Here is a 16,733-nt window from a genome sequence, read left to right on the forward strand (position 1 = left end):
TATAAGATAGGGATAGGTATAAGGCTATCCTTCATATAAGGTAGGGATAGGTATAAGGCTATCCTTCATATAAGATAGAGATAGGTATAAGGCTATCCTTCATATAAGATAGAGATAGGTATAAGGCTATCCTTCATATAAGATAGAGATAGGTATAAGGCTATCCTTCATATAAGATAGAGATAGGTATAAGGCTATCCTTCATATAAGATAGAGATAGGCATAAGGCTATCCTTCATATAAGATAGGGATAGGTATAAGGCTATCCTTCATATAAGATAGAGATAGGTATAAGGCTATCCTTCATATAAGATAGAGATAGGTATAAGGCTATCCTCCATATAAGATAGAGATAGGTATAAGGCTATCCTTCATATAAGATAGGGATAGGTATAAGGCAATCCTTCATATAAGATAGAGATAGGTATAAGGCTATCCTCCATATAAGATAGGGATAGGTATAAGGCTATCCTTCATATAAGATAGAGATAGGTATAAGGCTATCCTTCATATAAGATAGAGATAGGTATAAGGCTATCCTCCATATAAGATAGAGATAGGTATAAGGCTATCCTTCATATAAGATAGAGATAGGGATAAGGCAATCCTTCATATAAGATAGAGATAGGTATAAGGCTATCCTTCATATAAGATAGCGATAGGTATAAGGATATCCTCCATATAAGATAGGGATAGGTATAAGGCTATCCTTCATATAAGATAGAGATAGGTATAAGGCTCCTTCATATAAGATAGCGATAGGTATAAGGATATCCTCCATATAAGATAGGGATAGGTATAAGGCTATCCTCCATATAAGATAGAGATAGGTATAAGGATATCCTTCATATAAGATAGCGATAGGTATAAGGATATCCTCCATATAAGATAGGGATAGGTATAAGGCTATCCTTCATATAAGATAGAGATAGGTATAAGGCTATCCTTCATATAAGATAGGGATAGGTATAATGCTATCCTTCATATAAGATAGAGATAGGTATAAGGTTATCCTTCATATAAGATAGAGATAGGTATAAGGCTATCCTTCATATAAGATAGGGATAGGTATAATGCTATCCTTCATATAAGATAGGGATAGGTATAAGGCTATCCTCCATATAAGATAGGGATAGGTATAAGGCTATCCTTCATATAAGATAGGGCCAGGGACTATTCATAGTATTCAGATTATTGGGCCAAATGGTTCTTATCTGCCGACACCTTCTATGTTTCTAAGGTAGAAAAACTAAATAATAATAATAATAATAAATGTCGGGGGTGGTTTATCATGATGGGGGCAGTGACCGGGGGGATTATAACATTTAGCAGGATCATGACAGGTTCTCTTTAAAACACACGATGGGGGAGATCAGAAGAAGGAGCGGTGCAGTTGCCCATAGCAACCAATCAGATTACAGTAGAAAAACGAAGGGTAGAATCCAGCGCTTGGTGCAAATAAAATCCACTTTAATCGAAAAGGAGAAACACAGGAGGTCACGCGTTTCAAGCGCAGAGCGCTCTTAGTCATACGCTCAGCCGCCATGCTTCGTGCGCTCCGTCTGTCCGGGCGGGGTGAGCTGCTTGGACTTTTTTCTTCCAATCAGATTACAGCTTTCATTTTCAGAGGAATTTTTAGAATAAAAGAAGCGATCTGACTGGTTGCTATGGGCAACGGCACCGCCCCTCTACACAGGTTCTGATGAATCTCCCCCCACCGTGTTTACACGACTCGCAGTTTCGGAGTCCGGCGCAGTCTCCCTTCTTTTTTTTTTTTTTGTGTTTTGAGGAAATTATTCTCTTAACCCCTTAGTGACCGCCCATTCCTGTTTTTCAAATGTGCCCCCCCCCCCCCCAACCACCACCTCCGCGTAGTGAATGGGGGGACAAGTTTTGATCAAAAGCTGCGCTAAGATCCTCCATTTTATGACCAAGATGCTGCTTCTTTTATGTTTACTGTTTTTCATGGAGATCACTTAGGGGCTCCCACCTTCTTAGGGGCTTTGGGCTCGGCTCCCACCTTCTTAGGGGCTTTGGGCTCGGCTCCCACCTTCTTAGGGGCTTTGGGCTCGGCTCCCACCTTCTTAGGGGCTTTGGGCTCGGCTCCCACCTTCTTAGGGGCTTTGGGCTCGGCTCCCACCTTCTTAGGGGCTTTGGGCTCGGCTCCCACCTTCTTAGGGGCTTTGGGCTCGGCTCCCACCTTCTTAGGGGCTTTGGGCTCGGCTCCCACCTTCTTAGGGGCTTTGGGCTCGGCTCCCACCTTCTTAGGGGGCACAGGTCTCCCCTGCAGGGATTACAGGAGCTCGACTGTTACCATGACAACACTGGAGAGACCCTTAACCCATTACATGCTGCAGTGGAATCATCATGAAGACGTATAAGGATCTGCGGGGACACCATGGTCGGGGGATGGGGGGTTTCCTTATGAAGCCCCCCGGACCTGTATATAAACAATCATAACATACTATATACTATACACTATATACAGAATAATACTATCACATGGGAAGGTCCCTAAGTGGGAGAAGGGAGAATGTAAAAAAATAAAAATTATAAATCAGGTTTCCCCGCAACGTCCACAGGGGTCATGTGACTGTGGGCGGAGATCAGACCGATCCATTACTGAAATAATGAGGGGGAGAATCACTGGAGCGACCACAACCCACAGTACAGGAGATGATGAGAAGAGTAGAAGTGACTACAACTCCCAGCATGTCCAGACTGTTATGTGATATCAGAGGAGAGAACTACAACTCCCATCATGTCCAGACTGTTATTATGTGATATCAGATGAGAGAACTACAACTCCCAGCATGTCCAGACTGTTATTATGTGATATCAGAGGAGAGAACTACAACTCCCAGCATGTCCAGGCTGTTATTATGTGATATCAGAGGAGAGAACTACAACTCCCAGCATGTCCAGACAGTTATTATGTGATATCAGAGGAGAGAACTACAACTCCCATCATGTCCAGACTGTTATTATGTGATATCAGATGAGAGAACTACAACTCCCAGCATGTCCAGACTGTTATTATGTGATATCAGAGGAGAGAACTACAACTCCCAGCATGTCCAGACTGTTATTATGTGATATCAGAGGAGAGAACTACAACTCCCAGCATGTCCAGACTGGTATTATGTGATATCAGAGAACTACAACTCCCAGCATGTCCAGACTGTTATGTGATATCAGAGGAGAGAACTTTAACTCCCAGCATGTCCAGACTGTTATGTGATATCAGAGGAGAACTACAACTCCCAGCATGTCCAGACTGTTATTATGTGATATCAGAGAACTACAACTCCCAGCATGTCCTGACTGTTATTATGTTATATCAGATGAGAGAACTACAACTCCCAGCATCCCCATGGGATCCAGGAACCCATAATCCATCTCTTTATCTCCAAAGCTCCGCCCCCTGATGTCATATGACCACAGGTACTTCCTCCACTGATATCCTCTCCACTTCTGAGCCCCGCCCCTCTCATGTCACATGATCGTCATCACAGGTCCTTCATCCCCCACTTTATTTCTTTGTAGCCCCGCCCCCATATGACATCATCCCAGGTCCTTCATCCTCTTCCCTGCTGGCCCCGCCCCCCATGTGACCCTCTTTATCCGGTATATGGCCGGTGTTGTGCTCGGTGTCCCCGCTATTTCCTCCCGCTCTCTCTGGTGTCCCCGCTATTTCCTTCCGCTCTCTCTCTGGTGTCCCCGCTATTTCCTCCCGCTCTCTCTGGTGTCCCCGCTGTTGTGGTTCCGGTTCTCCGGTAAGCTGATGATATAGATCTGTGCCGGTTTATATATATATATTACAGTCTCCGGTGATGAGGTTGTCTCTATGGCTCCTGAGGGCCCCAGGAGATGTATATACACCACTAAGTTTTTGCCATACTGTTTTCAATCCGTTTTTCTAAAGAAAACCGTATGGCAAAAAAAACGGATGGAAGAGTATGGATAAAAGTAAACCGTATGCGTTTTTAAACAGTATACTGTTTTTAAAAGTGCATACAGTTCCGTCAGTTTTTATTAAAAAAAAACATACATTTTTGAAAATTCTGTCCATTTTTAATGGGAGGGGTCTTGGGTGGGGACTTTAGGATTCAAATGCGCATGCGCAAAGTAAAAACGTATACGTTTATCCCCTATGGAACCGTATACATGTGCCTTTCCCGTTGACGTCCATGTTAAAAAAAACGTATGCGGTTTCAGTACCGTGGTTGACCACAATTTTGTCTCCGGTTTAAAAATCGTACTGCAACCGCATACATTTTTTTTTTTACATGGACGTCAATGGGAAACGCACATGTATACGGTTCCATATGGGATAAACGTATACGTTTTTACTTTGCACATGCGCATTTGAATCCTAAAGTCCCCACCCAAGACCCCTCCCATTAAAAATGGACAGAATTTTCAAAAACGTATGTTTTTTTTTTAATAAAAACTGACGGAACTGTATGCACTTTTAAAAACTGTATACTGTTTAAAAACGCATACGGTTTACTTTTTTCCATACTGTTCCATCCGTTTTTTTGCCATATGGTTTTCTTTAGAAAACTGATTGAAAACAGTATGGCAAAAACCCAGTGCGCCTCCAGCTGTCCGGGCATGCTGGGAGTTGTAGTTTGGCAGCAGGTCCCCTGGTTGAGGGACATAGGTTTACATGTATATTATATAATGGTGCCGGTGTGGTCTGTGGTTACCATGGAGACGTCCCGCTCCCTCTGATCACATTGACCCTGACAGTCCTGAATTATCACTATTTGTAGACAATGGGAAGAATTTATTAAGGGTCAATAATTGAGGTTGTATGTGTGACATATGATGTGGCCCCTGTATGATTTAGGGCCCCTCTTTCTCTCATATAGGTCTCAACAGGACCAGATCCCGTCCTCTCTCCCGCTGCCCCCAGGATGTCCCCGGACAGGACTGATGTGACTACAGGACTATTACACATCACCCTGGAGATCATCCGCCTGCTGACCGGAGAGGTGACTCCTCTAGATTTCTATCATCTTTATTGGATTATAGGGAAGAGAAGACATGATAGGAAGGATCAGCCCCAATATGGGCAGTTACCATGGCAACCAATGGGCCAATAGGAATGTTATAGGAGCAATAGAGGAGGATTCTTTACTGTAAGAGCAGTGAGACTATGGGGTTCTCCTCCAGAAGAAGGTGTCATGGGGAAATACAAGAGATCAGGAGGGGCCCGATGACTTTCTTCAGTGTAATAATATCACAGGTTATAGTCATAGATTCTGGAGATGGTCGGTGATCCCGGGATTTATACTGATCACCAGATTTGTGTCTCTCTCCATACACAGGATTATACCATAGTGAGGAAGACATCGGGGGAGTCCGGAGGATGGAGCAGGGGCCCGAACCCCATCACAGACCCTCCACCTCACTCCATGATACATGAGAGGAACAACAAGAAGATCCTAGAACTCATCAACAAGATGATGGAGCTGCTGATTAGAGAGGTGACCCTGCTGGACATTATACAGTAATGGAGGGGTCTGGTGATGATTAGAGAGGTGACACTGCTGGGGCATTATACAGTAATGGAGGGGTCTGGTGATGACTGGAGAGGTGACACTGCTGGGACATTATACAGTAATGGAAGGGTCTGGTGATGACTGGAGAGGTGACACTGCTGGGACATTATACAGTAATGGAGGGGTCTGGTGATGATTAGAGAGGTGACACTGCTGGGACATTATACAGTAATGGAGGGGTCTGGTGATGATTAGAGAGGTGACACTGCGGGGACATTATACAGTAATGGAGGGGTCTGGTGATGACTGGAGAGGTGACACTGCTGGGACATTATACAGTAATGGAGGGGTCTGGGGATGACTGGAGAGATGACACTGCTGGGACATTATACAGTAATGGAGAGGTCTGGTGATGACTGGAGAGGTGACACTGCTGGGACATTATACAGTAATGGAGGGGTCTGGTGATGACTGGAGAGGTGACTCTGCTGGGACATTATACAGTAATGGAGGGGTCTGGTGATGATTAGAGAGGTGACACTGCTGGGACATTATACAGTAATGGAGGGGTCTGGTGATGGTTAGAGAGGTGACACTGGAGGACATTATACAGTAATGGAGGGGTCTGGTGATAATTAGAGAGGTGACACTGCTGGGACATTATACAGTAATGGAGGGGTCTGGTGATGACTGGAGAGGTGACACTGCTGGGACATTATACAGTAATGGAGGGGTTTGGTGATAATTAGAGAGGTGACACTGCTGGGACAATATACAGTAATAGAGGGGTCTGGTGATGACTGGAGAGGGGACACTGCTGGGACATTATACAGTAATGGAGGGGTCTGGTGATGACTGGAGAGGGGACACTGCTGGGACATTATACAGTAATGGAGGGGTCTGGGAATGATTAGAGAGGTGACACTGCTGGGACATTATACAGTAATGGAGGGTTTGGTGATGATTAGAGAGGTGACACTGGAGGACATTATACAGTAATGGAGGGGTCTGGTGATAATTAGAGAGGTGACACTGCTGGGACATTATACAGTAATGGAGGGGTCTGGAGATGACTGGAGAGTTGACACTGCTGGGACATTATACAGTAATGGAGGGGTCTGGTGATGACTGGAGAGTTGACACTGGAGGACATTATACAGTAGTGGAGGGGTCTGGTGATAATTAGAGAGGTGACACTGCTGGGATATTATACAGTAATGGAGGGGTCTGGTGATGACTGGAGAGGTGACCCTGCTGGGACATTATACAGTAATGGAGGGGTCTGGTGATGACTGGAGAGGTGACCCTGCTGGGACATTATACAGTAATGGAGGGGTCTGGTGATGATTAGAGAGGTGACACTGCTGGGACATTATACAGTAATGGAGGGGTCTGGTGATGATTAGAGAGGTGACACTGGAGGACATTATACAGTAATGGAGGGGTCTGGTGATGATTAGAGAGGTGACACTGCTGGGATATTATACAGTAATGGAGAGGTCTGGTGATGACTGGAGAGGTGACACTGCTGGGACATTATACAGTAATGGAGGGGTCTGGTGATGACTGGAGAGGTGACACTGCTGGGACATTATACAGTAATGGAGGGGTCTGGTGATGATTAGAGAGGTGACACTGCTGGGACATTATACAGTAATGGAGGGGTCTGGTGATGACTGGAGAGGTGACACTGCTGGGACATTATACAGTAATGGAGGGGTCTGGGGATGACTGGAGAGATGACACTGCTGGGACATTATACAGTAATGGAGGGGTCTGGTGATGACTGGAGAGGTGACACTGCTAGGACAATATACAGTAATAGAGGGGTCTGGTGATGATTAGAGAGGTGACTCTGCTGGGACATTATACAGTAATGGAGAGGTCTGGTGATGACTGGAGAGGTGACACTGCTGGGACATTATACAGTAATGGAGGGGTCTGGTGATGACTGGAGAGGTGACACTGCTGGGACATTATACAGTAATGGAGGGGTCTGGTGATGACTGGAGAGGTGACACTGCTGGGACATTATACAGTAATGGAGGGGTCTGGTGATGACTGGAGAGGTGACACTGCTGGGACATTATACAGTAATGGAGGGGTCTGGTGATGATCAGAGAGGTGACACTGCTGGGACATTATACAGTAATGGAGGGGTCTGGTGATGACTGGAGAGGTGACACTGCAGGGACATTATACAGTAATGGAGGGGTCTGGTGATGATTAGAGAGGTGACACTGCTGGACATTATACAGTAATGGAGGGGTCTGGTGATGACTGGAGAGGTGACACTGCTGGGACATTATACAGTAATGGAGGGGTCTGGTGATGACTGGAGAGGTGACACTGCTGGGACATTATACAGTAATGGAGGGGTCTGGTGATGACTATAGAGGTGACACTGCTGGGACATTATACAGTAATGGAGGGGTCTGGTGATGACTATAGAGGTGACACTGCTGGGACATTATACAGTAATGGAGGGGTCTGGTGATGATTAGAGAGGTGACACTGCTGGGACATTATACAGTAATGGAGGGGTCTGGTGATGACTGGAGAGGTAACACTGCTGGACATTATACAGTAATGGAGGGGTCTGGTGATGACTGGAGAGGTGACACTGCTGGGACATTATACAGTAATGGAGGGGTCTGGTGATGATTAGAGAGGTGACCCTGCTGGACATTATACAGTAATGGAGAGGTCTGGTGATGACTGGAGAGGTGACACTGCTGGGACATTATACAGTAATGGAGGGGTCTGGTGATGACTGGAGAGGTGACACTGCTGGGACATTATACAGTAATGGAGGGGTCTGGTGATGACTGGAGAGGTGACACTGCTGGGACATTATACAGTAATGGAGGGGTCTGGTGATGACTATAGAGGTGACACTGCTGGGACATTATACAGTAATGGAGGGGTCTGGTGATGATTAGAGAGGTGACACTGCTGGGACATTATACAGTAATGGAGGGGTCTGGTGATGACTGGAGAGGTGACACTGCTGGGACATTATACAGTAATGGAGGGGTCTGGTGATGACTGGAGAGGTGACACTGCTGGGACATTATACAGTAATGGAGGGGTCTGGTGATGACTGGAGAGGTGACACTGCTGGGACATTATACAGTAATGGAGGGGTCTGGTGATGACTGGAGAGGTGACACTGCTGGGATATTATACAGTAATGGAGGGGTCTGATGACTGGAGAGGTGACACTGCTGGGACATTATACAGTAATGGAGGGGTCTGATGACTGGAGAGGTGACACTGCTGGGACATTATACAGTAATGGAGAGGTCTGGTGATTGGAGAGGTGACACTGCTGGACATTATACAGTAATGGAGGGGTCTGGTGATGACTATAGAGGTGACACTGCTGGGACATTATACAGTAATGGAGGGGTCTGGTGATGATTAGAGAGGTGACACTGCTGGGACATTATACAGTAATGGAGGGGTCTGGTGATGACTGGAGAGGTGACACTGCTGGACATTATACAGTAATGGAGGGGTCTGGTGATGACTGGAGAGGTGACACTGCAGGGACATTATACAGTAATGGAGGGGTCTGGTGATGACTGGAGAGGTGACACTGCAGGGACATTATACAGTAATGGAGGGGTCTGGTGATGACTGGAGAGGTGACACTGCTGGACATTATACAGTAATGGAGGGGTCTGGTGATGACTGGAGAGGTGACACTGCAGGGACATTATACAGTAATGGAGGGATCTGGTGATGACTGGAGAGGTGACACTGCTGGGACATTATACAGTAATGGAGGGGTCTGGTGATGACTGGAGAGGTGACACTGCTGGGACATTATACAGTAATGGAGGGGTCTGGTGATGATTAGAGAGGTGACCCTGCTGGACATTATACAGTAATGGAGAGGTCTGGTGATGACTGGAGAGGTGACACTGCAGGGACATTATACAGTAATGGAGGGGTCTGGTGATGACTGGAGAGGTGACACTGCTGGGACATTATACAGTAATGGAGGGGTCTGGTGATGAGAGGTGACACTGCTGGGACATTATACAGTAATGGAGAGGTCTGGTGATGACTGGAGAGGTGACACTGCAGGGACATTATACAGTAATGGAGGGGTCTGGTGATGACTGGAGAGGTGACCCTGCTGGGACATTATACAGTAATGGAGGGGTCTGGTCATGACTGGAGAGGTGACACTGCAGGGACATTATACAGTAATGGAGGGGTCTGGTGATGATTAGAGAGGTGACACTGCTGGGACATTATACAGTAATGGAGGGGTCTGGTGGTGACTGGAGAGGTGACACTGCTGGGACATTATACAGTAATGGAGGGGTCTGGTGATGATTAGAGAGGTGACACTGCTGGGACATTATACAGTAATGGAGGGGTCTGGTGGTGACTGGAGAGGTGACACTGCTGGGACATTATACAGTAATGGAGGGGTCTGGTGATGATTAGAGAGGTGACACTGCTGGGACATTATACAGTAATGGAGGGGTCTGGTGATGACTGGAGAGGTGACACTGCTGGGACATTATACAGTAATGGAGGGGTCTGGTGATGACTGGAGAGGTGACACTGCTGGGACATTATACAGTAATGGAGGGGTCTGGTGATGATTAGAGAGGTGACACTGCTGGGACATTATACAGTAATGGAGGGGTCTGGTGATGATTAGAGAGGTGACACTGCTGGGACATTATACAGTAATGGAGGGGTCTGGTGATGACTGGAGAGGTGACACTGCTGGGACATTATACAGTAATGGAGAGGTCTGGTGATGACTAGAGAGGTGACACTGCTGGGACATTATACAGTAATGGAGGGATCTGGTGATGACTGGAGAGGTGACACTGCTGGGACATTATACAGTAATGGAGGGGTCTGGTGATGACTGGAGAGGTGACACTGCTGGGACATTATACAGTAATGGAGGGGTCTGGTGATGACTGGAGAGGTGACACTGCTGGGACATTATACAGTAATGGAGGGGTCTGGTGATGACTGGAGAGGTGACACTGCTGGGACATTATACAGTAATGGAGGGGTCTGGTGATGACTATAGAGGTGACACTGCTGGGACATTATACAGTAATGAAGGGGTCTGGTGATGATTAGAGAGGTGACACTGCTGGGACATTATACAGTAATGGAGGGGTCTGGTGATGACTGGAGAGGTGACACTGCTGGGACATTATACAGTAATGGAGGGGTCTGGTGATGACTGGAGAGGTGACACTGCTGGGACATTATACAGTAATGGAGGGGTCTGGTGATGACTGGAGAGGTGACACTGCTGGGACATTATACAGTAATGGAGGGGTCTGGTGATGACTATAGAGGTGACACTGCTGGGACATTATACAGTAATGGAGGGGTCTGGTGATGATTAGAGAGGTGACACTGCTGGGACATTATACAGTAATGGAGTGGTCTGGTGATTAGAGAGGTGACACTGCTGGGACATTATACAGTAATGGATGGGTCTGGTGATGATTAGAGAGGTGACACTGCTGGGACATTATACAGTAATGGAGTGGTCTGGTGATTAGAGAGGTGACACTGCAGGGACATTATACAGTAATGGAGGGGTCTGGTGATGACTATAGAGGTGACACTGCTGGGACATTATACAGTAATGAAGGGGTCTGGTGATGATTAGAGAGGTGACACTGCTGGGACATTATACAGTAATGGAGGGGTCTGGTGATGACTGGAGAGGTGACACTGCTGGGACATTATACAGTAATGGAGGGGTCTGGTGATGACTGGAGAGGTGACACTGCTGGGACATTATACAGTAATGGAGGGGTCTGGTGATGACTGGAGAGGTGACACTGCTGGGACATTATACAGTAATGGAGGGGTCTGGTGATGACTATAGAGGTGACACTGCTGGGACATTATACAGTAATGGAGGGGTCTGGTGATGATTAGAGAGGTGACACTGCTGGGACATTATACAGTAATGGAGTGGTCTGGTGATTAGAGAGGTGACACTGCTGGGACATTATACAGTAATGGATGGGTCTGGTGATGATTAGAGAGGTGACACTGCTGGGACATTATACAGTAATGGAGTGGTCTGGTGATTAGAGAGGTGACACTGCAGGGACATTATACAGTAATGGAGGGGTCTGGTGATGACGGTATCATTGTGTGTCAGGTTCCTATAAGGTGTCAGGATGTGGCGGTCTATTTCTCCATGGAGGAGTGGGAGTATGTAGAAGGACACAAGGATCGGTACCAGGACATTATGGAGGACCCCCGGCCCCTCACATCACCAGGTAAGAGGAGTCATGTTTAAGCCTTAGAGAAAATGGCAGTAGGCAAGGGAACACTGATAAACAATGTAAAATATTCACTAGGGGGCGCTGTTATAGCAGCTCAGGGATCAGTGCACCTGGGGGTAAAGTAAAACCCCAGTGCACAGACGCCCTCATTAATATAGTAATAAAATGTTATGTTACAGTTGACTACTGTGGTGGTGCAGGGAGCCTCCAGCTGCCATTAGGGGAGGCAAAGATATGATATATAATAGGTTGTGTATTACATCACTGTGTGTATGATATATAATAGGTCGTGTATTACATCACTGTTTGTATGATATATAATAGGTCGTGTATTACATCACTGTGTGTATGATATATAATAGGTTGTGTATTACATCACTGTGTGTATGATATATAATAGGTTGTGTATTACATCACTGTGTGTATGATATATAATAGGTTGTGTATTACGTCACTGTATGATATATAATAGGTCGTGTATTACATCACTGTTTATATGATATATAATAGGTCGTGTATTACATCACTGTGTGTATGATATATAATAGGTTGTGTATTACATCACTGTGTGTATGATATATAATAGGTTGTGTATTACATCACTGTGTATGATATATAATAGGTTGTATATTACGTCACTGTGTGCTTTTGTTACCCTTTAGATGGATCCAGTAGGAGAAATTCACCGGAAAGTAGTCCCAGTCCTCAGTATTTCCAGGACTGTCCAGAGGAGAAGCTCAGTGTCCTGACAGATCATCATGGGGTAAACAATCTATTTGGGGGGTGAAGCTTTTTGGTTGTTGATGTTATTGTAGATTTCTGGTGGTTTCTTATGTTTGAATTCTTCTTCTGTTCTCTGGTGTTTTACTTATTTGTTTCCCATCAGGGTGAAGATCTGACCATAATCAAAGTGGAGGTAGAAGAGGAGAAGATGGAGGGCGAAGAGCCGTGTGTGAAAGAGGAGAAGGAGGACGTCCCGATAGGTGTCACTGCAGGTCTGTAAGAATGGGCTTAGATGGGGGGCGCAGGGGTTTTATAAGGTGAGCTTCATACCTAAGATCTATATGAAAGGGGTACTCCGCCGGAAAAGGATAGGGGATAAGATGTCTGATGGCGGGGGTCCCGCCGATGGGGACCCCGCGATCTCCAGGCAAGCAGTGGCGGCGTCCGGAACATAGAAGCTTGAAGACATAAGTGGTGGGGGAGTGGGGGCTGTAGTCGCCAGTCATCCAGCACGGAGTGAAGTTCGCTCAGTGCACTGGAGATCGTGAGGGCCCCCATCCATTTTCTTGAAAAATTTCAGGGGTGCCAACATTTACAGCCATGACTGTAATTGGCATTTTTCAGCATGCTGGAGGAGCACAGCGCCACTTCCGAGGCAGACAGGGGCGATCACTAAGGGCAGAGCCGTCCAGTATTGTGCTTGCCTTCATACATTGGGAGGAGCCAATGGGTAGGGTCAAGGGGAGGCAAAATTAACTTTTGCCTAGGGTGGCACTAGACCTCCCAGTTCTCATCACTAAAGAGATCATGAGACGGAAACCATGTGGTCTGTGTCTCTCAGGAGGGTGGGGGCTGCTTTCAGAGAGGGATTTGGACAGAGACAGAGTGGATGGCTGGATGATGTCATTCCATCACTTCATGTAAGTGACAACCAAAGAGGGGAAACTACTCTATAAAGCCAATGAAATAGACAATTAATTAGGTTGGTCAGAGGGAAAGGATGGGCTCTCGGTTTAGTTCCCCGGAGGACCCCTATAATATTACACACTGCATGTGTGTTTCTAGCCTAATAAAAATGTTTTTAAAATCACCAAATCCATTTTAATCTTACAGAAAATCCCTTTGAGCGAAACGTCTTGTTCTCACTGGATTATAAAGAAGAAGATGAAGATATCACGCGGCAAAACCTCATTTCCCTTAATGTCCATCCAGGACATCCCAGCACAGATCTAGCCTATAATAATCCTAACCATGAGGAACCTTCTCCCGGTCAGTCACAGACTGTTACCGCCAGTACAAGTCAAAGTCAAGGGGAAGGGTCTCATCAGTTTGCAAAAAGTTCTGACCCTATTATACGGGAGAAGCCATATTCATGTTCAGAATGTGGGAAATGTTTTATAGACAAATCAAGTCTTCTCAGACACGTGAGAATTCACACAGGAGAGAAGCCGTATTCATGCCCAACCTGTGGGAAATGTTTTGCACATAAATCGCCTCTTGTAATACATGAGAGAATTCACACAGGGGAGAAGCCGTATCCTTGTTCAGAATGTGGGAAATGCTTTACAGATAAATCCACTCTTGTTTTACATGAGAGAACTCACACAGGTGAGAAACCGTTTTCGTGTGCGCGATGCGGGAAGAGTTTCGCTCGAAGATCGCAGCTGGTTATACATGAGAGAAGTCACACAGGCGAGAAGATTTATTCGTGTTCGGAATGTGGGAAATGTTTTTCAGATAAATCATATCTTGTTGTTCATGCGAGAAGTCACACAGGAGAGACGCCATATTCTTGTCCGGAATGTGGGAAGGGCTTTACAGGGAAAGCGAGTCTAGTCAGACATGTTAGAAATCACACAGAAGAGCGGCCATATTCCTGTTCAGAATGTGGGAAAGATTTTAGACATAGGTCAAATTTGGCTGCTCATAAGAGAATTCACACTGGAAAGGGACTGTATTCATGTCCAGAATGCGGTAAGAGCTTTACAAATCAATTGCGACTTGTTAGACATGAGAGAACTCACACGGGAGAGAAGCCATATACGTGTTCCGAATGTGGGAAATGTTTTACATGTAAATCATCTCTTGCTGTACATGAGAGAAGTCACACAGGGGAGAAGCCATATTCTTGTTCAGAATGTGGGGAATGCTTCATTACTAAAACCAAACTAAGGAGTCATCAGATAAGTCACACAGGAGAAATGCCCTTCCCGTGCTCTTATTGTGGGAAATGTTTTACCTATAAATCACAGCTGGATAAACATGAGAGAATCCACACTGGGGAGAAGCCATTTTCTTGTCCAGAATGTGAGAAGTGCTTTGCGGACAAGTCAGCCCTTGTTAAACATCAGAGAACTCACACGGGAGAGAAGCCATACTCATGTTCAGAATGTGGGAAATGTTACACTACGAATGCCAAACTAAAGGATCATCAGAAAAGACACGCAGAGGAGAGCCTGTTTTAATGATGTGTGGGAAATTTTTATACAAGGAAAGAAAATTCGGAGAATTTCCGTAGAATTACCGTGCAATTTTATATTATTAGGAATGTGGAAAACGTTATAAGAGCAAAAATAAAGGAGGTTTATAAGACCTTTTAAACTGACAATATTATGGGGAATGATCCTGGATCCACCAATGTCCCGAGGTCTATTTACCTGTAGTCATCTGTGACTAATAATTTGTGATTTTTTAATAATATACGGACATAACAATTCATATAAAAAGGTAAAAGCGAAGGAACCGAACAAAAGTCCAAAAAATTGACTTAAAATTTTTTTTTTATAAGAATTTTTTTTCTTTTTATAATTTTATTTTATTTTTTTAAACAGGAATATTTTTTTTTTTTTAATTAGTGTATTTACTAATCTGTGGTCCCGATGGCAGGATATGTGCTTGACTGCTACTTAAAGGGGTACTCCACTGCTAGACGTCCTCCTATACAAAGGATAGGAGATAAGATGTTTGGTCATGGGGGTCCCCCGCCATCTCCCGCAGCATGGTGCCCCCCCCCCTCCCATAGACATGAATGGAGGGGGGCGTGGCCACGCCCCCTCCATTCATGTCTATGGGAGGGGGGCACCATGCTGCGGGGGACCCCCACGATCCTATATCTTCACGATCACGGCAGCGGAGTACCCCTTTTCATAAGGCTTGGCATTTTTTGATAACACTGTTCAACTATAGTCGCATGTGGCAGATGTTTCTATACCACAAAAAAAAAAAAAAATTGTAGTGCGTTTTATATTATTGTTGTTTTTTTATTTTTTATTTTTTTATTTAATTTTTTAAAAATAAATAAAATAGCATTTTCCCATAAAACACGCGCAACAACCATTAAGCCGTCGATGCATTTTCGTTTGGATTTTAAGGCGTAAGGGTGGATCAGCCGACAACTCTCTGAACTGTGACTGTAAGGCTGCGTTCACACTGCAGAATTTCTGCATCGAATTCGTCACGAATAGCCCTATTTAAAGGGATCGTCCAGGAATGGAAAAATAGAGCTAATTTCTTTCAAAACCCGCTGCCCGTCTGTCTCCAGGTTGGATGTGGCTTATGCAGCTCTCAGTTCCATTTGATGTAGATGTAGCCAAGTTGTAATACCACACACAACCTGGATGACAGACGGGGAGCTGTCCTTTTTTGAAAGAAATTAGCTCTGTTTTTTTCGATTCTGGATAACCCCTTTAAAAAAAAAAAAAAAAAAAACTGAACCAAAGGCATGTGACTCAAAGGGGTACTCCGGTGGAAAACTTTTTTTTTTATTTATTTTTTTTAAATCAACTGGTGCCAGAAAGTTAAACAGATTTGTAAATGACTTCTATAAAAAAAAATCTTAATCCTTCCAGTACTTATTAGCTGCTAAATACTACAGAGGAAATGCTTTTCTTTTTGGAACACAGAGCTCTCTGCTGACATCACAAACACAGTGCTCTCTGCTGACATCTCTGTCCATTTTAGGAACTGTCCAGAGTAGGAGAAAATCCCCATAGAAAACCTACGCTGCTCTGGACAGTTCCTAAAATGGACAGAGATGTCAGCAGAGAGCACTGTGCTCGTGATGTCAGCAGAGAGCTTTGTGTTCCAAAACTCTGTGTTTTTTTTTTTTTTTTGCTGAATTCTGGGGAAGAATCCTATTGAAGTCAATGGGACTTAGATTTCCGTCTGGAATGCGATCTCTGTGTCGAATTTTTGCGTAATA

General features: G+C 45.1%; 1 protein-coding gene across 1 annotated transcript in view; it reads left to right on the plus strand.

Moving 5' to 3' along the window:
* LOC130310066 (zinc finger protein 615-like) overlaps window positions 1-16,512 on the plus strand; it is a 34,172-nt gene extending 17,660 nt beyond the window's left edge. Inside the window, exons 8-15 of the mRNA XM_056552372.1 lie at window positions 3,569-3,649; window positions 3,714-3,776; window positions 4,878-5,000; window positions 5,337-5,495; window positions 11,683-11,803; window positions 12,472-12,572; window positions 12,696-12,804; window positions 13,646-16,512. Coding sequence (XP_056408347.1) covers window positions 3,569-3,649; window positions 3,714-3,776; window positions 4,878-5,000; window positions 5,337-5,495; window positions 11,683-11,803; window positions 12,472-12,572; window positions 12,696-12,804; window positions 13,646-14,997 — 2,109 coding nt within the window. The 3' untranslated portion in view covers window positions 14,998-16,512. The remainder of the gene's footprint in view (window positions 1-3,568; window positions 3,650-3,713; window positions 3,777-4,877; window positions 5,001-5,336; window positions 5,496-11,682; window positions 11,804-12,471; window positions 12,573-12,695; window positions 12,805-13,645) is intronic.
* The last annotated feature ends 221 nt before the right edge of the window (window positions 16,513-16,733 follow it).

This window comes from Hyla sarda, chromosome 1, assembly GCF_029499605.1.
Source record: "Hyla sarda isolate aHylSar1 chromosome 1, aHylSar1.hap1, whole genome shotgun sequence".
NCBI classification, from domain to species: domain Eukaryota; kingdom Metazoa; phylum Chordata; class Amphibia; order Anura; family Hylidae; genus Hyla; species Hyla sarda.